Source organism: Oncorhynchus keta, chromosome 4 (genome assembly GCF_023373465.1).
Source record: "Oncorhynchus keta strain PuntledgeMale-10-30-2019 chromosome 4, Oket_V2, whole genome shotgun sequence".
NCBI classification, from domain to species: domain Eukaryota; kingdom Metazoa; phylum Chordata; class Actinopteri; order Salmoniformes; family Salmonidae; genus Oncorhynchus; species Oncorhynchus keta.
In genome coordinates this window covers 21,654,273-21,682,039 of record NC_068424.1, presented here as the reverse complement: position 1 = coordinate 21,682,039, position 27,767 = coordinate 21,654,273, and the positions used below count along the sequence as shown (strand labels likewise).

Here is a 27,767-nt window from a genome sequence, read left to right as displayed (position 1 = left end):
GCAATAAGGTCGCCAAGGGATTTTTCTCCCATCTGTTATCAGCAGCACTGAAACCAGCTTGACATTGTAATCAAGTCATGTAGCCTGTTTTTCGCCTGAATTTCGTTACAATATACAACAGGGCAATATGAGGGAAATGTCTTGTTTATCATACAGGAAGATTACAGTAGTTGTGACAATTTGCGCATGACATTCTAGTCTATCAGCACAATGATATCTGGCATATACATAGAAATATACCGTGCTGTGATAACATATATTAAAGTTTATGAATAACATAAATTCATATTCAGATTAGTGAGATTGGATTGAGTTAATAAAAACATTTATAATAATATATATAAATGTAAATATATTTATATAAATGTATAGAAATAATTAAATACTTATGCGTAGAAAGTGTATTAATAGTTTATTCATGATTTTTAATGAAAGTCATTAAGGGTTACCCAAACATTTGTTACACTCGGTTCTGTGATCCGCATTTGAATCAAATTGACTTGCATTGAGGTGCACTGTATATTCTATGTTCTTTGGATTGGCTTGATCAGTCGTTCTGATTCGTGACATGTTCATTCTTCTCCTTTATTAAGGTTCAGGGATGAATTTGATGGACATTTTCAGCAAACAGTGGTCAGACTCCTGTCTTGAGGCTACTGCTCCTCACCTGGAGGAGAGGCTGGGAGCCCCTGTGCATTCTTCAGCTGTCTTGGTGAGATACCCCTATATGCAGTATCATGGTTCTTGACCATGTGTTGCTATTTTTTTGTCTATTCTCCCGGTTGGGCAACTGATAAGGAATCCAAATCAACTTTTGACTTTTGAATGGGCTGTGATTTCATCTCATATGGAAGGTTGTTTTACATTTTCATTGTAAAATAAGTACGTTTTTAGTGAATTCTTCAGTTGCAAGTCCTTGGGTCAGGTCATGTAGGCTACATAATATCCATCGTATCACCTCATATTCACATGTTTTTATATTTGAAGAGTTGTAGGTCATCAAGGATTTCGTCCCAGCTCCACTTGTTTGTCTTTGGATCCTCGTAACACTTAAACTGCCGGGCCTCACTACCCCCGTACTACACCAATGAACAGCCATTCTGACTGCAACATTCTAACAGTCTAATAAATGAATTTCATATATACTATCGGAAAACTTATCCTTTGGTTGTGTTTATGAAGGTCTTGGGTAACATTAGAATACAGATTTTTTTTTAAATTCTATGAACAAAAGCATTTTCCTTAGTTTATGTTACTGTAGGCGATCTGCTACTGCGTGCTCACGTGTGGAGCGCACAGGAACAGCGGATATTCTTAGACAAATAGATTTTTAAATAAGAGCTAATCTCTTCAATTTTGAGAGTTATTTGGCAAAGCTACGTGTTTTGGAAACCTCAATCTATCTGATACTACCTTACCATGAAATGCTTACTTACAAACAAAAGTTAAAATAAAAAAAAGTAATACAATAACAATAACAAAGGCTATATACAGGGGGTAATTTGTACATGGAGGTAGGGGTGAAGTGACTATGCATGGATAATAAACAGCGAGTAGCAGCAGTGTTCAAAACAAATGGGGGGGTTGTCACTGTAAATAGTCCGGTGGCCATTTGATTAATTGTTCAGCAGTCTTATGGCTTGGGGATAGAAGCTGTTAAGGAGACTTTTGGTACTAGACTTGGCGCTCCGGTACCGCTTGCCGTGCGGTAGCAGAGAAAACAGTCTATGACTTGGGTGACTGGAGTCTGACAATTTTTGGGGCTTTCCTCTGACACCGCCTAGTATATAGGTCCTGGATGGCAGGAAGCTTGGCCCCAGTGATGTACTGTCATAGTAGAGACATAATCCTGATTTTATTTATGCAGTAAAATACAAGTAAGGCATGTGATGTATCAGAAATTGTGTAATATAATTATTGTCAACCTAAAATATTGTCATATAATTATAAATACAGTTTATATGGTTTTATACACTTTCTGTATATATAGCCTTAAAATATATGTAAACAGACCATAAATGTTAAATGTTTGGGAAAGTTGTGAGTGCTATTATATGATACAATATCAGTACTTTTACAACTTGTCTACAGTAAATCCTATCATCAACTGATTTTAGCCAATGTGTGGCTGTGGATTGAGTGCATTTGTTTGAATGGAATGTTGGCATATTGGCATTTAATTAAAAAAATTAACAGAATCATTGCTCTAAAACTGGTGGCTCGCTAACAAACATAGATGCGGTAAAGAGGTAAATCGAACTCGACCAAAATAATGGAATTGCCATGGAATCGCGTGGGGGAAAGGGCCGTGGGGGTAAGATCCCGAGTCTCCTCATTGCCATCCAGCAAAACTTTCCCACATTTAGTCTATTGTTTATATGTGTATTTCATGTTGAGGTAAAAATCGGAGTATAATGTTTGTATGGATGTCAACCCCAACACATGCCATCGTTGCGAATCAAAAGTATTACAGTTTAAAACAAATTTGACTACCACCAGCGATTTCTTTATGCTAGTTATGCTAACCAGTTTATGCGAGCGGAAGTAAGCATTTAGCAGTCACTTCTTCAAAACTTGAAAAGGCACAACTTCTAAATGTCATGACGGATTTGACGAATGTCTATTTTGTTAGATCAGATTTCTTGAATGTGTGCCAATCTGGTCAATGGAACGTCTGCGTTTACCGCATCTGTACCGTGCAGATAAATGTCTGTCCTTTATCCCACCTTAGATGATTCATGTCTATTCTAGTTATTTAGGAAAAGTCAAGGACTGATTGCTGTGCACAATATCCATAGGAAACGCTGATGACTGTTGAACTGCTAAAGCTAACATTGGACTGTTCACATCTCTTTATTCTTCATCCTCTTCTATAAACCCTAACCTCACCTGGTTCCCCTCCACAGGGCCTCCTCTCTCCTTACCATGTCACTCGTTATGGCTTCCCAGAGGACTGCAAGGTGGTGGCATTCACTGGGGATAACCCAGGTAAGAGCTTTATCATGCTCTGATTCTGTCTTTGTCAGGGGCCTCTGTTTTCTATTTTCTGTCATCTGGCCACTGGGTGGCAGTAGCACTATACTGACTGCATTGATCTGCTCCAGTGATCCTCCTCCGCGCCTCCACTCCTCCTATCCTACACGTGGATGTTGTGTAGATTCTAATGAGAGTGCATGGCGGCGGTGGTCACATGTTCGCCCTCCTCCCGGGCAGCTTGATATAAACCTGATGAACGGAGAGAAGAGCTGGCCCCTCGCCAAGCAAGCAGCACTGGTTTAAAGGGATAGTTTGGGATTTTGGCAATGAAGCTCTTTATATACTTCCTCAGAGTCAGATGAACTCGTGCATACAATTTGTTATGTCTCTGCGTCCAGTATGAAGGAAGTTAGATAGTTTTGCGAGCCAATGCTAACTAGTTTATTTTATTTTTGGGTACAGCTCATCGCCAAAAGTCCCAAACTATGCCTTTAAGACTATCGCCATGGGACTTGTGCCGTGTGCTGCCCGTGTTTGTAGACTAGAGGTGGTGACTCTGTGCTTTTCCAATGAAATGCCGCGGCGGCCAGCTGAACGTAAACACTGAAACAAGCCTAGACCGCTCTCCTCTCCGCTCGTCCGCTTTGCAGTGTCATCTGCATAAAAGGGGCTTTACGACCAATTAAAAGGCGGGCGACGCCAGACGGTGGTTGTGTGAAGGAGTCTGGTACAGTCAGTTGAGATTTAGCTCTTTCAGCACAGCTCGGTTTGAGCAGCCAAACAATAGCCAATGGACTAATTGATACCGTTTTGAAATTGCCTGGATATAATGAAATATTATCCATGGTGTGATACAGTAGATGAAGGGGAGGCAGGATACACAAGGAGTTGGTTATGAATGCATAGACTAGACAGTGAGATGGCTGTCTTCAAATTTATACTAGTTGATCATTGTAACAATTGATGAGGCTAGTCGATCAGTGCAGGGCTTATGCTAAGATTTGAAGAGCCATGGTGCATTCAGTAATTTAATTCAAATTGTTTGTTGATTGATATGTAGATAAGAGTATCATTAATAGTTATCATGTATGCAAAAGACTCACTTGAAATCATTTTCTGAGATATGAAGGGACAGAAGTATTGAGGTTAACTAAATGCCCATGACCGCTGTGTCTTGCCTAAACAATCCCTAATATTTTCATCCAGATTTGAGAATGATTTAGTGGCTCAGGGAGGTATATGGATTGTATTTATTCTACACACTAATACATAAAGATGTCGACTTATCAATATATTTATACTACTACAATCCAATAAATCATCGCAGCAAACCATTTTTTAAGGTCAATGACAGATATGAAATTCTCAAAATGATTCCTAAGCTTCAGACTTGAACGCCGGTGAAGAATTGAAATGAGAATCCAGTCCGAGGGCCATTTTTCTTGGGACTGTCGTCCTTTCAGGGGCCTGCGTGTGTATGCGTCACAGCACGGGAAAGATTGATTTAACGCTCTATGCAAGGTCACCAAGAAATCCAATAGACTGGAATTAATAAATCTTTCCACCAGGTCCGCCCTCTGAAGCCCCCAAAATTAAAACATGTAAAAGATCTGCCCAGCAACTCTCAACTCAACAGCAGAAAGTTGGGACTTGTTATGGGCCATACCAGTATACCTCGTTATGGGCCATACCTGTATACCTCGTTATGGGCCATACCAGTATACCTCGTTATGGGCCATACCAGTATACCTCGTTATGGGCCATACCTGTATACCTCGTTATGGGCCATACCTGTATACCTCGTTATGGGCCATACCTGTATACTTTATTATGGGCCATACCTGTATACCTCGTTATGGGCCATACCTGTATACCTCGTTATGGGCCATACCTGTATACTTTATTATGGGCCATACCTGTATACTTTATTATGGGCCATACCTGTATACCTCGTTATGGGCCATACCTGTATACCTCATTATGGGCCATACCTGTATACTTTATTATGGGCCATACCTGTATACCTCGTTATGGGCCATACCTGTATACCTCGTTATGGGCCATACCTGTATACTTTATTATGGGCCATACCTGTATACTTTATTGTGGGCCATACCTGTATACCTCGTTATGGGCCATACCTGTATACCTCGTTATGGGCCATACCTGTATACTTTATTATGGGCCATACCTGTATACTTTATTATGGGCCATACCTGTATACCTCGTTATGGGCCATACCTGTATACCTCGTTATGGGCCATACCTGTATACTTTATTATGGGCCATACCTGTATACCTCGTTATGGGCCATACCTGTATACCTCGTTATGGGCCATACCTGTATACTTTATTATGGGCCATACCTGTATACTTTATTATGGGCCATACCTGTATACCTCGTTATCGGCCATACCAGTATACCTCGTTATGGGCCATACCTGTATACCTCGTTATGGGCCATACCTGTATACTTTATTATGGGCCATACCTGTATACTTTATTATGGGCCATACCTGTATACCTCGTTATCGGCCATACCTGTATACCTCGTTATGGGCCACACCTGTATACCTTATTGTCCATACAGAACAATGACAATACACAGTATACACCCCATAGGATAACCCTTTTTGGTTCAAGGTAGAACTCTTTTGGGTTCCATGTAGAACCCTACCTGCAACCAAAAGGGTTTTTACATGGAACCAAAAGGGGTTCTTAAGGGTTTTCCCATGGGGACAGCCAATGAACTGTTTTTTATTTCAGATTGCACCTTATTTTCTAAGAGTGTACCATAGGTCACAGTCTGTGGATGGAATTGAAGTTAAATGTCTCAATACGATATGACATGTTCAGTGACTCAAGTAGATCTGAGAGAGTCTATGTTGTGTCTGTTGTACAGACACATCCCATTTTAAAGGGCCAAGGCAAGAGAGATGAATGGAACGTGGGCTAAAGGGAACTAGACTTTCTTACTGGCTTTCAATCTTCAATTAGTGTGTTTCAAGTATGAATGCTGTTTTCATTTCTTATTCCAGGGTCCCTGGCTGGGATGAGGTTACAGGAAGGAGACATAGCTGTAAGACCTTTCATCTTTCTTTCTTTCTTTCTTTCTTTCTTTCTTTCTTTCTTTCTTTCTTTCTTTCCTTCCTTCTTTCCTTCTTTCTTTCCTTCCTTCTTTCCTTCCTTCTTTCCTTTCTTTCCTTCTTTCTTTCCTTCCTTCTTTCCTTCCTTCTTTCCTTCTTTCTTTCCTTCCTTCTTTCCTTCCTTCTTTCCTTCTTTCTTTCCTTCTTTCCTTCTTTCTTTCCTTCTTTCTTTCTTTCTTTCTTTCTTTCCTTCTTTCTTTCTTTCTTTCTTTCCTTCTTTCTTTCTTTCTTTCTTTCTTTCTTTCTTTCTTTCTTTCTTTCTTTCTTTCTTTCTTTCTTTCTTTCTTTCTTTCTTTCTTTCTTTCTTTCTTTCCTTCTTTCCTTCTTTCTTTCTTTCTTTCTTTCTTTCTTTCTGCACAGTACATCATATCATAGCCAATTAAAGGGTATAGGGCTGAAATGTTATCAAGTTGCAGTTCAGTGCTTAAAGAGGTACAGAACTTTTGCTTCTGAGTCTACTCAGAAATGACCTCATTGGACACAAGGGCACACCTCCCCAGACCCATGAGCAAGGATGTTGTGGTTTTAGGAGATAAGAAATGGATTAATATTATTGAGGTGAACAACTTGCAACTAAACTTCCATACAGCCTCTTTAGCTGTAGCAGTAGAGTAATATGGTGCAAGGAAGCGATGTTAAGGACCACATGGAGGTTCCATGGCATTAAATCATTCATGCCAGAGGTCCGCCGTTGTCCGACGAGGAGCAATTTCAAGCTGTTTTCATCATCAAACGGAACACTTGGTAGAATCAACACATTAAACGCATGACAGCTCTCGCTTTGAACTTCACCTAAATGAGGGAATCACACATTTTTCAAGATGCGCTTTGACTACCAGCTTCCAAATCACTTCAGAAACCTACAACCAAATATAATTCACTTACTCTAATCAGATTTTGTTTTGCATGTCTTCACTTTAAGGCTCATTGCAGTCAAAAACGTGATTTCCTGTGTTTTATATATATTTCCACACTAAGAGGTTGGAATAATACTGTGAAATTGTGCAATGGAGTTTGGCCTGTCTGGTAAATTAGTTAATAGATAATAAGAAAAGTTCAACCAAAGTTCCAATCCTCTGCCAATAACAGCTAGTTTTCAAATTTTCTCTCCCCACTCAGATCACTCTCAGATAGACCTTGCAAAATTCTTGCTTGAGAAATTGCTCTTTGCTAAGAAGCAACCCACTGGGCAAAAACTGGTTGAATCAACGTTGTTTCCACATAATTTAAACCAAAAAATGTAATATGATGACGTTGAATCCATGTGGGGAAATGATTGGATTTGAAAAAAGTCATCAACATCATAGCCGCGGGAAGTAGGGGTGCTGAGGTTGCAGCTGCACCCCCTGATAAATCACAATGGGAAAAAAAAAGAATAATATTGTTATTTATTTTTTACCGAATTATTGCACTTGCCATTTAAAGATGCATTATGCAGAAATCGCTCTGCCATTTGCTGGTTGCAAATTGTTTTATAGTTAATTTCAGTTTATGTGACAAAACAAGCAACTATAGTGTAGAGAATCATTGTACCATCTAAACCGCTGTGAAAAATGATTTCCCAAAATATTGTATTTTCATCTGTTTGAAACTTGTGTTCAAAAGTAAAAGATGCAAAAACAACTTAAGCACGAGAATCATAGAAATAGTGCACATAGAACAGATTAGACTTCTTAGTGATTAGGCTTCTTAGACTTGCTTTCAATGAGAATGACAGATCTATAACTTTGGTTTGTGTGCCAAAAAAGTGATATAAAAAATAAATATATGCCATTTAGCAGACGCTTTTATCCAAAGCGACTTACAGTCATGTGTGCATACATTCTACGTATGGGTGGTCCCGGGAATCGAACCCACTACCCTGGCGTTACAAGCGCCATGCTCTACCAACTGAGCTACAGAACCACTGCAGCATTAATACTCCTTTATGAGCAGACGAAGAGAGCAGGGAGAAATGCCCCATCTTCCCGCGGCCATAAACAGCGTAAGGGAATTTCGCATTTTGTTTACCCAACTTGGCTGGATGTCCTTTGGGTGGTGTACAATTCTTGATACACATGAGAAACTGTTGAGTGTGAAAAACCCAGCAGAATTGCAGTTCTTGACACATTCACTTTCTGAATGGCACACATAAACAATACATGTCCCAATTGTCTCAAGGCTTTAAAATCAAATGATTTTCTCTTGCAATTTAGTACAACAAAAAAAAGCACGCAAAAAAATTCCCAAAAAACACAGCTGCCAGACATGAAAGGATGTATTGCTTAAGCAAGACATGGGACAAGAATACAGCAACAGTGACAGTTACAACAACAGTACGCGTTCCTAGTCAGTGTTCACAGTCAGTCTCTGTCCAGACGGTCCAGAAACAGACTCCAAACCTTGAGAAATCTGCTGGAGGAGTTAGTCCTGAAAAAACTCATATTTTCCAAGTTAATGGTGTTAATCATTTCTGCTAACCATCTATGGAAGCAAGGGGAGGTGAGTGACTTCCATTCTGTGAGGATATTCTTTTTGCAGCCACCATTCCAAACATCAGAGCCTGTTGTTCCTCATACGACCAGCTTAGAACAGACTCTGAGCAGCCAAAGAGAGCGAGTTCTGCATCAGGGTCAATGGCCCTCTCATATAATATATGCCATTTAGCAGACGCTTTTATCCAAAGCGACTTACAGTCATGTGTGCATACATTCTACGTATGGGTGGTCCCGGGAATCGAACCCACTTCCCTGGCGTTACAAGCGCCATGCTCTACCAACTGTGCTACCAATCAAAAATGTTCCTCCAAAAATGATTAAGTAGGGGGCAGAGCCCAAAAATATGAGTTAATGAACCCTCTGAGGCTTTACATTTGTCACAGTGTCACACAGTGGGGAGACCTGGGGCCTTTGGTTTTGGAGTAGTGAAGTCTATGTCTGACTATGTATTGTATCAATTGATATCCTTCCTTCCTTCTGGGTGGTCCTTCTGTGGCTCAGTTGGTAGAGCATGGCGCTTGTAACGCCAGGGTAGTGGGTTCATTTCCCGGGACCACCCATACGTAGAATGTATGCACACATGACTGTAAGTCGCTTTGGATAAAAGCGTCAGCTAAATGGCATATATTATTATATTATTATATCTGGCATTGACGGAGCAGGAGTGAATTGTAGACAGGGCTTCTCCCCATAGATCATCTGAGATCTCAATATTTTATTCTTTACCCCAGGTCTTTATGTATTTGGAGAAAAGGGTGACAAACTGTGAGATGAGGTGTGTTGAGTTGGGAGGGCGATGTAGCAAATCACAAAACGAATATTGTACAGGGAGGCTGTCAACATTTAGAATTTTCCCTTTGATGTAGTGTCTGTTAAAAATCCTTTTTTAACCTGTCTCCTCTTTACCTACACTGATTGAAGTGGATTTAACAAGTCACATCAAAAGGATCATAGCTTTCACCTGGTCAGTCTGTCATTTTAAGAGCAGGTGTTCCTAATGTTTTGTACACTCAGGTATATTTTATATAAGTGGTTATATAAGTTGTTCCTCCTTCCGTCTTCCTATCTTCCTCACTCCCAGGTGAGTCTTGGCACTAGCGACACAGTCTTCCTGTGGATCAAAGAGCCGAGGCCCACAGTGGAAGGACACATCTTCTGCAACCCAGTGGACCGCCCCTCCTATATGGCTTTGATATGGTAAACACCTCCCACACTACCCCCACGACTTCAGAAACAAAGTAGTTCCCCTGCAGTTCACGTTAGAATGGTATACATTTAACAAATGGCGAAGAAGCGCCACATCCCGTCACAATAGATCTAGAGCCAATACGCTCTGAAAACTTACATAAGCAGAAACAGTATGGCTTTGCAGAAACAGACCATGGATGTTGCAGTAGGACTATAGAGTACGGTTTAGACTAAGCCTATAGACTCCGTTCTCTTAGTGAAGTATAATTTAATGAACAACTTAGCTCTTTCTCTGAGGCATTCAGGTACAGTGCATTCGGAAAGTATTCAGACCCCAAGACTTTTTTTCACATTTTGTTACGTTAGTCTTATTCTAAAATGTATTAAATATTTTTTTCCCTCATCAATCTACACACAATACCCCATCATGACGAAGCAAAAACAGGTTTTTAGACATTTTTGCACATTTAAAAATAAAAAATAAACTGAAAAATCACATTCACATAAGTATTCAGACCCTTTACTCGGTACTTTGTTGAAGCACGTTTGGCAACGATTACAGCCTCGAGTCTCCTTGGGTATGACGCTACAAGCTCTGCACACCTGTATTTGGGGAGTTTCTCCCATTCTTCTCTGCAGATCCTCTCAAGCTCTGTCAGGTTGGATGGGGAGCGTCACTGCACAGCTATTTTCAGGTCTCTCCAGAGATGTTCGATCGTGTTCAAGTCCGGGCTTTGGCTGGGCCACTCAAGGACATTCTGTAGCCACTCCTGCATTGTCTTTGCTGTGTGCTTAAGGTCATTGTCCTGTTGGAAGGTGAAGCTTCACCCCAGTCTGAGGTCCAGAGTGCTCTGGAGCAGGTTTTCATTAAGGATCTCTGTACTTTGTTCCGTTCATCTTTCCCTCGATCTTGACTAGTCTCCCAGTCCCTGCCACTGAAAGACACCCCAACAACATGATGCTGCCGCCACCACCATGCTTCACCGTAGGGATGGTGCTAGGGTTCCTCCAGACGTGACGCTTGGCATTCAGGCCAAAGAGTTCAATTTTGGTTTCATCAGACCAGATAATCTTGTTTCTCATGGTCTCAGAGTCTTTAGGTGCCTTTTGGCAAACTCTAAGTGGGCTGCCAACCCTTTTACCCAGGAGTGGCTTCCATCTGGACACTCTACCATAAAGACCTGATTGGTGGAGTGCTGCAGAGATGGTTGCCCTTCTGGGAGGTTCTCCAATCTCCACAGAGGAACTCTGGAGCTCTGTCAGAGTGACCATCAGGTTCTTGCTCACCTCCCTGACCAAAGCCCTTCTCCCCTGATTGCTCAGTTTGGCCTGGCGGACAGCGCTAGGAAGAGTCTCCATTTAAGAATGATGGAGGCCACTGTGTTCTTGGGGACCTTCAGTGCTGGTACCCTTCCCCAGATCTGTGCCTCGACACAAACCTGTTCCGGGGTCTCTACCGACAATTCCTTTGACCTCATGGCTTGATTTTTGCTCTGACATGCACTGCCAACTGTGGGACCTTATATAGACAGGTGTGTGCCTTTCCAAATCATGTCCAATCAATTGAATTTACCACAGGTAGACTCTAATCAAGTTGTAGAAACATCTCAAGGATGATCAATGGAAACATTTTTTAGTCTCACAGCAAAGGGTCTGAATACTTATGTAAATAAGGTATTTTTGTTTATTATTTTAAATAAATTTTTCACCTTGTTTATGGGGTATTGTGTGTAGATTGATGAGGAAAAATAATAATTGAATCAATTTTAGAATAATGCTGTAACGTAACAAAATGTGGGGCAAAGTCAAAGGGTCTGAATACTTTCTGAATGCACCGTACATGATTCATGACAAAGATTATTTCCACTGTACTACAACTGACCTGGTGATAAAAGCATGTTCTAAATGGCATACATGTACTTCCCTAACCTGGACGACACTGGGCCAAACCCTCCCCTAACCCGGACGACACTGGGCCAAACCCTCCCCTAACCCGGACGACACTGGGCCAAACCCTCCCCTAACCCGGACGACACTGGGCCAAACCCTCCCCTAACTTGGACAACACTGGGCCAAACCCTCCCCTAACCTGGACGACACTGGGCCAAACCCTCCCCTAACCTGGACGACACTGGGCCAAACCCTCCCCTAACCAGTGACGCTGTAACACTGCGATGCAGGGCCTTAGACCGCTGCGCCACTCAGGAGGCCCTTTATGTCCCTAACATTAAATTAAAACTGAAACTAGGCCTCCCAGGTGGCGCAGTGGTTAAGGGCGCTGTACTGCAGCGCCAGCTGTGCCATCAGAGTCCCTGGGTTCGCGCCCAGGCTCTGTCGTAACCGGCCGCGACCGGGAGGTCCGTGGAGCGACGCACAATTGGCCTAGCGTCGTCCGGGTTAGGGAGGGCTTGGTCGGTGGGGATGTCCCTGTCTCATCGCGCACCAGCGACTCCTGTGGCGGGAGGGTACACCGTGCACCTAGCAACCTTGGTTAGCGCGCACTGCGCCCGGCCCGCCACAGGAGTCAAATATAAAAACACAACTGCAATAACCTTGGTACCTAATGCTAACGATCGTTATGTGGCATTGACATTTAATTGAATTCCTTGAGACTTTGTTGAACTATAACTCTGTCACATACAGTCCAAAACAAATTTGCCATTTGTCATTGTGCCACTGGTAACCTTGCACAAGTGCACAAACACACACACACCAAGTGACATTGACATCTTTTACTAATCATTATCTTCTGTCTGTATGACTCCTGTTCCATAATGTTTTAATCTACGGTAAAATAGAGTATTATAAAATAAGTGGTTTTACTTATAATAGCTGATACACAAAGGAGATTAAAATCGGGAAGGATGCTCAGGCTTCTACTGTAGATGGCTTGCTTTGAATTCAATTATACTAAATGATGGTATGTCAGCCCAGGTAAATCTCTGTGTTTGTGTGTGTGTGTATATATATATATATATTTATATGCCTCCTGCCAGCTATAAGAATGGCTCCCTGACCAGAGAGAGGATCAGAAACAAGTGTGCTGGAGGGTCATGGGAAGTCTTCTCCTCGGTCCTGAGGACTACACCAACAGGGAACAACGGGAACATAGGTGATGAAGTCAAACATGCTGTATCTATCAGTAGATTTGTTTTAGTCATCAAGTTGGATTGATTTAGAGACTGTAGGCCCCAGATGTATTCAGATAATGGCAGGGTTTTCAGATAACGGCTTGATCTTTTTGATGTGGTGCTGACTGATTCTGAATGGGCTGGCTGGCATCTAACGTTCTCTTCCAGGGATTTACTTTGATGTGGTGCTGACTGATTCTGCATGGGCTGGCATCTAACGTTCTCTTCCAGGGATTTACTTTGATGTGGTGCTGACTGATTCTGAATGGGCTGGCATCTAACGTTCTCTTCCAGGGATTTACTTTGATGTGGTGCTGACTGATTCTGAATGGGCTGGCATCTAACGTTCTCTTCCAGGGATTTACTTTGATGTGGTGCTGACTGATTCTGAATGGGCTGGCATCTAACGTTCTCTTCCAGGGATTTACTTTGATGTGGTGCTGACTGATTCTGAATGGGCTGGCATCTAACGTTCTCTTCCAGGGATTTACTTTGATGTGGTGCTGACTGATTCTGAATGGGCTGGCATCTAACGTTCTCTTCCAGGGATTTACTTTGATGTGGTGCTGACTGATTCTGAATGGGCTGGCATCTAACGTTCTCTTCCAGGGATTTACTTTGATGCCATGGAAATCACACCGTCTGCAGTCGGAGTTCACAGATTTGACAAAGAAAATACGAAGGTCAGTGCAAAGACTCTGCTGTGTATTGAAGGAAGTCAAATTATGGATGGGATTCTATTTGCAATTCAAATGAAAAACTGGAAACGGTAGTTCTCTGTTGTTTCCATCTAAATGAAAAGATGTACAAGCACATAAGTAATTCATAAGTAAGAGATTCATGCATGTAGTTTTTTTATCGATCAATGTTTTATTGACCAATGAATGGTTTCAAAACCGCAACCGGAGCCCTTGTCCAAGACAGACAAAGATAAGTCACGCAAGGCTACAGTATTGCTGTCATCCGCTTTTCCTTGTGAACTCCTTCAACGGGGCGGTGAAGCCGGAGGATTAGGAGACGTCATACAGGGTGATGTGAGGAGAGAGGTCAGAAGGGGTGGGGACTTAGCCCGGTGGGAATGAGGCTCTCCATTCCTCCAGTCAAAGAAAGTTCTGTAAGGGCAGGAATCTCCCATCTACTCCCCTGCTCCTTTGCCTGCTTTCCAAAAGCCTCTCTTTGTGTTCCCCTTCCCTGTCGTCCCGCTCAGGTAGCCGGCTTCTCCGCCCAGGGGGAAATCCGAGCCCTGGTTGAGGGACAGTTCCTGGCAAAGAGGGTCCATGCCGAAAAGCTGGGTTATAAGATCAGTGAGTGGATGCAGTTCCTTTCTCCTCTCTCTCTTTCTCCTCTCTCTCTTTCTCCTCTCTCTCTTTCACCTCTCTCTCTTTCTCCTCTCTCTCTTTCTCCTCTCTCTCTTTTTTCCTCTTTTTCTCGTAGTCATCTTTTGCTTCCCTCCTAACTCATTATTGTACATTGACTTTCTCTCTCTCTTTTCTTATCTTCTACTCGCTCTTTATTTTTTGACTATTTTCTTCCCCCCGGCATTTCCTTCATCTATCTTCTCTTCATCTTTCTCTCTCTCTCACACACACACACACACACACACACACACACACACACACACACACACACACACACACACACACACACACACACACACACACACACACACACACACACACACACACACACACACACACACACACACACACACACACACTTATCTCTGTCCCTCTCTCTCCACAGTGGTCAGTATCAGTAGTCTTTTAGCATAGTGGCTGGATGCAGTTTCACTCAAAAACCCCCGGAAGGGAACAGAATGCCTCAAAGATATTGAAGCATGAGGACTGAATAGGCTACCCCTCGCACTCACTTATCACAGCTATTTGGCAGACTCAATTTTGGCTCTATATCGGTCCAGAATATTAGTGATTAATCAAAGGCGGTGATTTTGCCTTGAGGACCTCGTATCGAGCGGCAGATTGTTTTTTTTAGCCCCCCGTAAAAGAAGTCCATTATTGCAGTCAAATTTGCTGAAGGAGAAAAAGAACAGACTAATATTGTGATCCGTTAGGATATTTCTACTAACTGCTACTGTATGGATCTTGGCAGATGATGCTAGTTCAATTAAAGCACATTGACTACTGCCAAGGCGGATATTTTAAATTAGTCCATGAGGGATCTGTTTGTCTGTTGCCTTCATACAAAGCAAGCAGTTTGGTCCATCTGTCATCATTGGAATCACTCTGGGCCACATTGCTATTTCTCAATGCATCCTTTCAATTCAAAGCCATTGCAAAATGAAATGCTCAAATGTAGACTTTTCCCAGAGAGTTTCAGGAGTCCGAGCCTACCAGGTTAGATAGATACTGTAGACAGGCAGGTTTGTGCATCGATTGCTGCTGATTTCTCTTATGACGTTTGGGGCTGGTCCTATATGTGTGTACGTGCGAGCGTGTGCGCATGTGTAGCCTGGCTAAGCTGAAATCTCACTCACTCGTCACCGAAGGTCAACATTCTGCCATAGAATTTAACTTCAAATAACACCCTCACTGGCCATCAATAGTAATGAATAATGTATTCACATACTGACAGATCACTCTTTATTAAAAGGAAACCCTCTTATTGACACTATAGGTCTTTTTTAACAGTATTTGAGTGTGGGAAATGCAACTCAACTACATATTATGTTCTGTTGTCCTAGAATTAAACTGTTTTAATTCTATAGATTTAGTTACACACAGAGAGTGTCAAGGGATGATGCTGGAGAGGCGAAGCAGATACGGGGAGTCAAACATTTTAATATGGAACGGACATGGAACGAGACAGGAACAGCGTCAGCACACGGGTAACACAGACAAATAACAATCACAATATGGAACAATGCGGACACAGGAAACACAACCAAGGAACAGACAGATATACAGGGGGTAATCAACAAAGTGAAGGATTCCAGGTGAGTCCAATGAGCGCAGCTGCGTGTATTGTTGGTAACAGGAGTGTATGATGAGGGGTAGCCTGGTACCCTCGAGCGCCAGGGAGGAGGAGCGGGAGCAGGTGTGACAGAGAGAGAGGTTATGTTATATCCACCTCAAATGGAATATTATGAACGAGCATGTTGCTTTACATCCTGGAGAAGTGATTTGCTGTTGACTGGGACGCCCGGGTTACAGTTTATTGAAGAGCACTGTATTCTGCTCTCTCTTTTTCTCTCTCTTTCGCTCTCTCTGGTCCTCCCTCTTCTCTCTTTCCCTCTGTACTCTCATTCACTCTCTTTCTTTATTTCTCTCTCCCCTCCCTCTCATGTCCCTTCTTCTCTTCTCTCTCATGTCCCTTCCTCTCTTCTCTCTCTCCTCCTCTCATGTCCCTTCCTCTCTTCTCTCTCTCTCTCCTCCTCTCATGTCCTTTCCTTACTTCTCTCTCTCCTCCTCTCATGTCTCTTCCTCTCTTCTCTCTCCTCCTCATGTCCCTTCGCCTCCTCTCTCTCCCTCTCCCTTCTTGAATCCTTCTTTAAATCTAGTGACTATTTCACTCCGACTAGTCATCTTGTAAGCTTGTAGATTTATGTCCTGCTCAGCACTGACCAGTTCTCTCTAAAGGATATGGATTAATCACAGAAAAAGGAGAGGAGAGGACTGACTTAAATGGCACCTCTGACCTCAAGTAAAGCAAATGATTGTGAAGATGATGACGGGGGTAGTGATAATAATGTTAGTGATGATAATGGTGGTGGTGGCGGCAGTGATGATGATAATGGTGGTGGTGGCAGTGATGATAATGGTGGCAATGATGATAATGGTGGCAGTGATGATAATGGTGGTGGTAGTGCTGCTGCTTCTGATGACAGTGGTAATGATAATAATTGTGGTAATGATAATATTAGATATGAATGGTGATGATGATGTCAATCAAATCTAATCAATTATGCCTAGGGCATATCTTCTTCATACAGTCTCTTTGAGGGCCTTTATAAATGAATCTCCCTGACCGCTAAGGAACATTGATTATCCAGCCAGACATGGTGTTCTCCTTGAATTATTTACTTCCTCCTTCGATCCAGCCATCCTGTTCCTACCATGTATCCTCTTCTCTTTTCTTCTCCCCCTGCTTCTTGCCTTTGATACATTCCAGCCAGGGGGAGGAAGGCATTGGCTACTTTAAAGAGGACAAGCCACCGAGGAAACATCGATAGAGTGGATGGATACTATCAACATGCATCCTTCCTTCCTTGAAGAAATCCCTGATCTAGCATTGCTGGATTGGTGAAAGCTGTGTGATAAAACTCAATCAATCAATCAATGAAATGTATTTATAAAGCCCTTTTTACATCAGCAGATGTCACAAAGTGCTTAGACAGAACCAGCCTTAAACCCCAAACAGCAAGCAATGCAGATGTAGAAGCACAATGGATAGGAAAAACTCCATAGAAAGGCCGGCACCTAGGAAGAAACCTAGAGAGGAACCAGGCTCTGAGGGGTGGCCAGTCTTCTTCTGGCTGTGCCGGGTGGAAATGATAAGAGTACATGGCCATTATGGCCAGATCGTTCTTCAAGATGTTCAGACATTCATAGATGACCAGCAGGGTTAAATAATAATCACAGTGGTTGTAGAGGGTGCAGCAGGTCAGTACATCAGGAGTAAATGTCAGTTTGTTTTTCATAGCCAAGCACTGTTGTTTACGCCTATCTATTTGTGTTACAGTAAGTCAGTGATAACTTCAAGGAAAGGAGGAAGGAACGATGTGTTTTTAAGGTATTCAGTTACGGTCTCCATGTTTTGTTGTGGCACATTCCTTTAAGATGATGTCCTCCCATCAGGAATAGCTATATAAGTTACGATGTGTAGTGTAGTGCTTTGACAGCATAGCTTCATTTTATGAAGAATAGTGGCTATTATTTTTTTATACACCGGAGCCTTTCTTTCAAGACAAACACGGATTCTGTCATCATCTGTAACGCCATGTAGGCTACTGTTGTAGTGTTACAGCTCTGCACTGTACTTACTGACAGATGTACAATTCTCATGTAACTCAAGTGATTGTTCCATCTAGCAACTCTATTTGGAAATTATATATGCCCTTTTTTTCCCACAGAACGTTTTACTCTGGGTTGGGTCTATAGTCTTTGAGTGCATTCTTGTGTGTGTGTGTGTGTGTGTGTGTGTGTGTGTGTGTGGGTCTGTGTGCGTCAGTGCGTGGGCACACACGCACGCATACTTATGCAATTGAGGATGTATGTGCCTTTATGTCACATACATACAGTGGGGAGAACAAGTATTTGATACACTGCAGATTTTGCAGGTTTTCCTACTTACAAAGCATGTAGATGATGTCTGTAATTTATATCATAGGTACACTTCAACTGTGAGAGACAGAATCTAAAACAAAAATCCAGAAAATCACATTGTATGGTTTTTAAGTAATTTATTGCATGACATAAGTATTCGATCACCTACCAACCAGTAAGAATTCCGGCTCTCACAGACCTGTTAGTTTTTCTTTAATTCTTTAGTTTTTCCTCCTGTTCTCCACTCATTACCTGTATTAAGTGCACCTGTTTGAACTTGTTACCTGTATTAAAGACACCTGTCCACACACACAATCAAACAGACTCCAACCTCTCCACAATGGCCAAGACCAGAGAGCTGTGTAAGGACATCAGGGCTAAAATGGTAGACCTGCACAAGGCTGAGATGGGCTACATGACAATAGGCAAGCAGCTTGGTGAGAAGGCAACAACTGTTGGCGCAATTGTTAGAAAATGGAAGAAGTTCAAGATGACGGTCAATCACCCTCGGTCTGGGGCTCCATGCAAGATCTCACCTCGTGGGGCATCAATGATCATGAGGAAGGTGAGGGATCAGCCCAGAACTACACGGCAGGACCTGGTCAATGACCTGAAGAGAGCTGGGACCACAGTCTCAAAGAAAACCATTAGTAATACACTACGCCGTCATGGATTAAAATCCTGCAGCGCACACAAGGTCCCCCTGCTCAAGCCAGCTCATGTCCGGGCCCGTCTGAAGTTTGCCAATGACCATCTGGATGATCCAGAGGAGGAATGGGAGAAGGTCGTGTGGTCTGATGAGACAAAAATACAGCTTTTGTTCTAAACTCCACTCGCCGTGTTTGGAGGAAGAAGAAGGATGAGTACAACCCCAAGAACACCATCCCAACCGTGAAGCATGGAGGTGGAAACATCATTCTTTGGGGATGCTTTTCTGCAAAGGGGACAGGACGACTGCACCGTATTGAGGGGAGGATGGATGGGGCCATGTATCGCGAGATCTTGGCCAACAACCTCCTTCCCTCAGTAAGAGCATTGAAGATGGGTCGTGGCTGGGTCTTCCAGCATGACAATGACCCGAAACACACAGCCAGGGCAACTAAGGAGTGGCTCCGTAAGAAGCATCTCAAGGTCCTGGAGTGGCCTAGCCAGTCTCCAGACCTGAACCCAATAGAACATCTTTGGAGGGAGCTGAAAGTCCGTATTGTCCAGCGACAGCCCCGAAACCTGAAGGATCTGGAGAAGGTCTGTATGGAGGAGTGGGCCAAAATCCCTGCTGCAGTGTGTGCAAACCTGGTCAAGAACTACAGGAAACGTATGATCTCTGTAATTGCAAACAAAGGTTTCTGTACCAAATATTAAGTTCTGCTTTTCTGATGTATCAAATACATCTGTCAAGCAATAAAATGCAAATGAGTTACTTAAAAATACAATGTGATTTTCTGGATTTTTGTTTTAGATTCCGTCTCTCACAGTTGAAGTGTACCTGTGATAAAAATGACAGACCTCTACATGCTTTGTAAGTAGAAAAACCTGCAAAATCGGCAGTGTATCAAATACTTGTTCTCCCCACTGTATACATATATATATATATAGATAGATAGATATACACTACATGACCAAAAGTATGTGGACACCCCAAGAATTGCATTTGGCGAAAGGCTCACGCATACCCAGGCTGACTGGCTCTTGCTCAGGCAAATGAGAAATAAGTGCACTCGGGCTATCCGGAAGGCCAAAAGTGAGTTACTTTAAAGGAGCAGAAGTTCTGTAAAACGGTTAAAGGCCTAGAGAATAGACCCTCCTCCTCACAGCTGCCCATGTCCCTTAAAGTTAATGATGTGGTTGTTACTGACAAGAAGCACATGGCTGAGCTCTTTAATCACCACTTCATTAAGTCAGGATTCCTATTTGACTCAGCCATGCCTCCTTGCCTGTCCAACATTTACTCATCTCCCACCCCTTCTAATGTGACTGACCTCTTTTTCCCCTGCCCCGCTACGAAGTTTCTCCCTGCAGGCAGTCCGAGGTGATAAAGGGCTCCTTAAACTTGACCCCCAAAAAACATCTGGGTCAGATGGTTTAGACCCTTTGTTCTTTAAGGTTGCAGCCCCCATCATCATCACCAAGCTTGTCTCTCCTTTCTGGGGAGGTTCCCATTGCTCGGAAGGCAGCCACGGTTCGTCCTTTATTTAAAGGTGGAGATCAAGCTGATCCTAACTATTATCTCTATTTTGCCCTGTTTATCAAAAGTGTTGGAAAACTTGTCAATAATCATCTGACTGTCTATCTTGATGTCTATAGTATTCTCTCTAGTATGCAATCTGGTTTCCACTGAGGTTAAGGATGTGTCACTGCAACCTTAGGTCCTCAATGTTGTCACCATCGACCTTGATTCTAAGCAATGTTGTGCTGTTATTTTTATTGACTTGGCCAAAGCTTTTGATACGGTAGACCATTCCATTCTTGTGGAGTATTGGTGACTCTGAGGGGTCTTTTGCCTGTTTTACTACCTCTCTCAAAAAGTGCAGTGTATAAAGTCTGAGAATCTGCTGTCTCAGCCACTGGCTGTCACCAAGGGAGTACCCCAATGCTCAATCCTAGGCCCCACGCTCTTCTCAATTTACATCAACAGCATAGCTCAGGCAGTAGGAAGCTCTCTCATCCATTTATATGCAGATGATACAGTCTTATACATAGCTGGCTCCTCCCCGGATTTTGTGTTAAATGCTCTACAACAAAGCTTTCTTAGTGTCCAGCAAGCTTTCTCTACCCTTAACCTTGTTCTGAACACCTCCAAAACAAAGGTAATGTGGATAAGACTACCCCTCTCCCCGCAGGTGTGATTACTACATCTGAGGGTTTAGAGCTTGAGGTAGTCACCTCATACAAGTACTTCGGAGTATGGCTAGACGGTACACTGTCCTTCTCTCAGCACATATCAAGGCTGCAGGCTAAAGTTAAATCTAGACTTGGTTTCCTCTGTCATAATCGCTCCTCTTTCACCCCAGCTGCCAAACTAACCCTGTTTCAGATGACCATCCTACCCTTGCAAGATTACGGGGACATAATTTATAGATCGGCAGGTAAGGGTGCTCTCGAGCAGCTAGATGTTCTTTACCATTCAGCCATCAGATTTGCCACCAATGCTCCTTATAGGACACATCAGTGCACTCTATACCCCTCTAAACTGGTCATCTCTGTATATCCGTTGCAAGACCCACTGGTTGATGCTTATTTATAAAACCCTCTTAGGCCTCACTCCCCCCTATCTAAGATATCTACTGCAGCCCTCATCCTCCACATACAACACCCGTTCTGCCAGTCACATTCTGTTAAAAGTCCCCAAAGCACACACCTCCCTGGGTCACTCCTCTTTTCAGTTCGCTGCAGCTAGCGACTGGAACGAGCTGCAACAAACACTCAAACGGGACAGTTTTATCTCAATCTCTTCATTCAATGACTCAATCATGGACACTCTTACTGACAGTTGTGGCTGCTTTGCGTGATGTATTGTTATCTTTACCTTCTGTGCCCAATAATGTTTGTACCATGTTTTGTGCTGCTACCATGCTGTGGCTCACAGTCGGGCGTTCCAATTCATCCCAAAGGTGTTCGATGGGGTTGAGGTCAGAGCTCTGTGCAGGCCAGTCAAGATCTTCCACACCGATCTCGACAAACCATTTCTAGACCTCGATTTATGGACGGGGGCATTATCATGTTGGAACAGGAAAGGGCTTTCCTCCAACCGTTGCCACAAAGTTGGGAGCACAGAATCCTCTACAATGCCATTGTATGCAGCGCTGTATGCAGCGTTATATGTAGCGTTAAGATATCACTTCACTGGAGCTAAGGGGCCTAGCCCGATCCATGGAAAACAGCCCCAGACCATTATTCCTCCTCCATCAAACTTGACTGTGGCAATATGCATTCGGGCAGGTAATGTGTTCCTGGCATCCGCCAAACCCAGATTTGTCCGCCGGACTGCCAGATAGTGAGGCGTAATTCATCACGCGTTTACACTGCGCCAGAGTCCAATGGTGGCGAGCTTTACACCACGCCGCCAGCCAACGCTTGGCATTGTGCATGGTGATCTTAGGCTTGCGTGCGACTGCTTTGCCATCAAAACCCATTTCATGAAGCTCCCGACGAACAGTTTTGTGCTGAAGTTTGTGCTGAAGTTTGTGCTGTTGGAACCTAGGACAGATGCGCTTCAGCACCCGGTGGTCCCGTTCTGTGAGCTTGTGTGGCCTACCACTTCACGGCTGAGCCGATGTTGCTCCTGGACATTTCCACTTCACAATAACAGCACTTACAGTTGACCGGGGCAGCTCTAGCAGGGCAGAAATTTGACGAGCTGACTTGTTGGAAAGGTGGCATCCTATGACGGTGCCACGTTGAAAGTCACTGAGCTCGTCAATAAGGCCATTCTACTGCCAATATTTGTCTATGGAGATTGCATGGCTGGGCGCTTCAGTTTATACACCTTTCAGTAATGGGTGTGGCTGAATTAGCCGAATCCACTCATTTGAAGGGGTGTCCACATACGTTTGTATATGTAGAGTAGAGCGGGTGTTATTTACATACAGTCACCGCACAGGCAGCAGGCATATAGGTGGGGGAACCCAGTGCCCTGCAAATGCCAGACTTAGTAACGCCCACTCTATGACAAGGGCCAAGGTCGTGTGTGTGTGAGTGAGAGACGGAGAGAGAGACTGTGTGTGTGTGTGTGTCTGTTTATGCAACAGTGTATTGATCTGTGTGAAGACCGGTGCAGTGATGCAGAGTGTAACATGCTAAGGAAATGGATGTGCCAATACCTCACTGACAGGACATGGGTGTTTTCTGGTTTATGCTGTACTTTACCTGACTGAGAGATGCACTATTCAACATGTTCTACCCAATGACGCCCCAGGTGTTCCAAGACATTGGTGAGGAATGATTGTAGAAAATGTCATTATACATTTTAGACTACACTTTTCCTCATAGTGTTACGGTGCTTCTAACAACCCCTTGTCATAGATAAGAAATGCGCATGAAGAAAAACACAAATGTATCTTCGTTATAGCCTGACATCAAAACAGATTTTGCCCAGGATTCCATATGGTTTAACCAGGCTTTCTCTCTTATGTAGTGGGGGAACATCACTACATCAAAACCCCTGCTGCTACTGTCATTTTAGACGCTTTTTGGCGCTTAGCCTATTTCCCTTCTCCCCCTCTCTCCATCCTTTGAGTTGCTTTATTTTCTACACATCCGACCTTCAGTACATCTCGTCATTGAGGGAGGCAAAACAAAGCAACAAATCAATTGGGGAAGGCATACTGGGGATCCATTTCATTCAGATTGACACCCCAAGGCTAACATCGGCCGGCGTGACTGTTTTTAATAGTGTACACGGGAGAGCCAATTCTGTCTCACCACAGTATATATTATAATAATGCTCCAGTAAAACCACCTGAAACAAAGATTGCTGAACAAATTTCAATTTCACGCTGTTAACACGTTTCATGTGGAGCCTTATGGATATAAATATATATATATATTGTGGTCATGTATTGCGTATTTGCATGAGTTTCGACACCCACGGTGGGAAAGATGTCATGCAGTATAGGCTACTGTATAAATGGTCCCACCATAAACGGAACATACGAGATAATGAAGCCTTTCTAAGGCCTCTATAGATGTTTTAGAAATTATGCATAAGTCAATGTCTTGCTATACAAAGGGTTGCAAACACTTGTGCCACATTTGACCAAGGAACAGATATTTCATAACACCCTTTGTGTAGTATAATCAATAGTGCTTATGAAGATTTTATGAATGCTCTATAAAGCCTTTATATGTTGTTGGACAGGGGAGTATGCTTCAGTAAGTCTTTATATGTTGTTGGACAGAGGAGTATGCTCAAGTAAGTCTTTATATGTTGTTGGACAGGGGAGTATGCTTCAGTAAGTCTTTATATGTTATTGGACAGAGGAGTATGGTTCAGTAAGTCTTTATATGTTGTTGGACAGGGGAGTATGCTACAGAAAGTCTTTATATGTTATTGGACAGAGGAGTATGCTCCAGTAAGTCTTTATGTTGTTGGACAGAGGAGTATGCTCCAGTAAGTCTTTATATGTTATTGGACAGAGGAGTATGCTCCAGTAAGTCTTTATGTTGTTGGACAGAGGAGTATGCTCCAGTAAGTCTTTATGTTGTTGGACAGAGGAGTATGCTCCAGTAAGTCTTTATATGTTGTTGAACAGAGGAGTATGCTCCAGTAAGTATTTATATGTTGTTGGACAGAAGAGTATGCTCCAGTATGTCTTTATATGTTGTTGGAAAGAGGAGTATGCTCCAGTAAGTCTTTATGTTGTTGGACAGAGGAGTATGCTCCAGTAAGTCTTTATGTCATTGGACAGAGGAGTATGCTCCAGTAAGTCTTTATGATGTTGGACAGAGGAGTATGCTCCAGTAAGTTTTTATGTTGTTGGACAGAGGAGTATGCTCCAGTAAGTCTTTATATGTTGTTGGACAGAGGAGTATGCTCCAGTAAGTCTTTATGTTGTTGAACAGAGGAGTATGCTCCAGTAAGTCTTTATGTTGTTGAACAGAGGAGTATGCTCCAGTAAGTCTTTGTTGTTGGACAGAGGAGTATGCTCCAGTAAGTCTTTATGTTGTTGGACAGAGGAGTATGCTCCAGTAAGTCTTTATGTTGTTGGACAGAGGAGTATGCTCCAGTAAGTCTTTATGTTGTTGGACAGAGGAGTATGCTCCAGTAAGTCTTTATGTTGTTGGACAGAGGAGTATGCTCCAGTAAGTCTTTATGTTGTTGGACAGAGGAGTATGCTCCAGTAAGTCTTTATGTCGTTGGACAGAGGAGTATGCTCCAGTAAGTCTTTATATTGTTGGACAGAGGAGTATGCTCCAGTAAGTCTTTATGTTGTTGGACAGAGGAGTATGCTCCAGTAAGTCTTTATGTTGTTGGACAGAGGAGTATGCTCCAGTAAGTCTTTGTGTTGTTGGACAGAGGAGTATGCTCCAGTAAGTCTTTATGTTGTTGGACAGAGGAGTATGCTCCAGTAAGTCTTTGTGTTGTTGGACAGAGGAGTATGCTCCAGTAAGTCTTTATGTTGTTGGACAGAGGAGTATGCTCCAGTAAGTCTTTGTGTTGTTGGACAGAAGAGTATGCTCCAGTAAGTCTTTATGTTGTTGGACAGAGGAGTATGCTCCAGTAAGTCTTTGTGTTGTTGGACAGAGGAGTATGCTCCAGTAAGTCTTTATGTTGTTGGACAGAGGAATATGCTCCAGTAAGTCTTTGTGTTGTTGGACAGAGGAGTATGCTCCAGTAAGGATCTCTTACTCCATTTCTGGAGGTCTGTAGACTTTCACTCCAATTGCAATGAACCTACTACCCTGTTGTGATGAATCTTGCTGGAACTGGTATTGAATTAGCACTCTCTTTCATTTAGTATAGATTAGAAGATCACAATGCACGAGTGAAATACTGTAGAGTCTGGAACAATAGACTGGAACAATTGATGAAATGTCTATTTGAGGCTCTGGGTCAACTATACAGATCCTATAGATGGGTTGGCTGACAACGTGCATCGTTGGGGCTGAAAGCCGTGTGATGTTATGATTATGAGCGGTCAGATAACTAAACAACAATGACAAAAAGCTGCAATGTGGGGAATCTTAGGTGGCTCATTTCAGCTAGTTCTTGATACCAGGAACATAACAATGTATTAGAGAGACAACAATTGCTCATTGTGCACAGTTATGTTTTCAAAAAACATTTGGAGACTAAATATACTTTACATGTTGTCAACAATGTAAGCCAACCCCTTCTGTTTTGCGGCTAAACAACCAACCCTATGGAACCTTCCTGCAAAGATATTAGAAACGCAGGAGATAAGAATCTCAGCGGGAAATGTATGGAGAAATGCATAACGCTCTGCCGAGCAGAGTTTCCACAAATCACGTTGTCATGCTGTGTCGCGCGGTTGCTAAGCTAATCGTCACGCAATACTTTCTAAAATTCAGGTTATGGGTCAAGAAGGGAATTACTATTTTCACAGTGCAATACTGAAGTAACTTTTTTGTAGCAGGTTAGGAGTACTTACGCAGCAGTAAGTAAACCTTACAAGTAAGCCCTACAAGTAAGCTCAATTAACTCCTTGGAGAGATCTCCTTGTCGGAGTGTACCCAGAATGCAGCGTAGCCTAGTGGTTAGAGCGTTGGACTAGTAACCGGAAGGTTGCGAGTTCAAACCCCCGAGCTGACAAGGTACAAATCTGTCGTTCTGCCCCTGAGCAGGCAGTTAACCCACTGTTCCCAGGCCGTCATTGAAAATAAGAATGTGTTCTTAACTGACTTGCCTGCTTAAATAAAGGTAAAATAAATACAAAATAAATACAAAAAATTGACGATATAGGGGCAACGTAGTTTCCCATCTCCTCAAAAGTGTCATCCTCATCTTCCAATTGACCCTTTGTTCATCCCCCCATAGTTACTGTTGCAACCTCGGAGAACATGTCCCCCTTCTAACCACTGGCAAAATCCACTCACAATGATCTCAAACTGTTTTTAATACGCAATTACATTTAAATGAAACACAGACTACCCCTCTACTTAATCAGGAAACTCTTGGATATGTTGTGGTGGACTGTCATTGGAATTGCTTCACGGGAACCTGCTAAATTGAGGTAGTTTGTAGTGTGTAGTGTGGCTAGCCAGTGTCAGCATGTAGTCAAAGCTAGCTACAACCACTTTTGGAGTAAACTAGTGCTCTCAAATCCTTTTCTGCTGACGACAGTAGATGGGAGTTGTATTAATAACACGGCTAACATAGCTAGCTAACGTATATTAAGTGGCTAGCTAGCTAGCTTTAGCAACGTTTGGTGGTCAATGATGTCTGAGCTAGCAAACCATGTAACAAATGTATAATTTCAGATTCGAAAAATACTCCCAACAGGCTCTGCATTTTAGGAATCACGGTAGCAAGTACTCCTGTTGCACTGTTCAATTATTTAGCCATTAAAAAAGAAATAATTATGATTAAGAAAATTATCCGTTTTTCCCACTTCCCTCACTGATTTCATGTGTTTCAAACATGAGTTTCAGCTTGCCTGAGGGGTCAGACTTGACAACAGTTGCTGTCAATTGGAGCTCTAGATTGGTTGGCCAAAATTCTGTGTCGGGGCTAAGCGAAGGGTCCATTAGCCCATTATACTCCATGTTGGGGGAGAGAGAGGGTTTATTGAACATGTTCTGATCTCACAAATAAATCACTGTTGGGAGCATATCAGTTGCGGACATTGTTTCATATTTTTCAGTATTCTCAGTTCTCTCTTGACACTTGTGAAGAGCTCTTTTGAGAGGCCAATTTCAAGTCGCATAAGAAAGTACAAAAATGCATGACAGTAGTATTTCAAGTGCTTATGTTCAATAAACCCTCTTTCTCTCGCATTCCCTCTCTCTCTGCCTCTAAACTCAACATGCAGTCAAACATCAACGATTACTCACTGCTGCAGTAGCAAAACTTCTGTCATAAATGTCTCATCAGCGGTGTCACTGATG

At 42.7% G+C, this 27,767-nt stretch overlaps 1 protein-coding gene across 3 annotated transcripts in view; it reads left to right on the top strand.

Annotated features, from left to right (window-relative positions):
* Positions 1-27,767, top strand: part of xylb (xylulokinase homolog (H. influenzae)) — a 64,149-nt gene that overhangs the window by 4,289 nt on the left and 32,093 nt on the right. For all 3 annotated transcript variants that reach the window (XM_035755964.1, XM_035755982.1, XM_035755972.2), the window contains 7 exons: positions 594-712; positions 2,907-2,988; positions 6,015-6,055; positions 9,681-9,796; positions 12,784-12,899; positions 13,528-13,601; positions 14,126-14,222. In XM_035755964.1, coding sequence (XP_035611857.1) covers positions 594-712; positions 2,907-2,988; positions 6,015-6,055; positions 9,681-9,796; positions 12,784-12,899; positions 13,528-13,601; positions 14,126-14,222 — 645 coding nt within the window. The remainder of the gene's footprint in view (positions 1-593; positions 713-2,906; positions 2,989-6,014; positions 6,056-9,680; positions 9,797-12,783; positions 12,900-13,527; positions 13,602-14,125; positions 14,223-27,767) is intronic.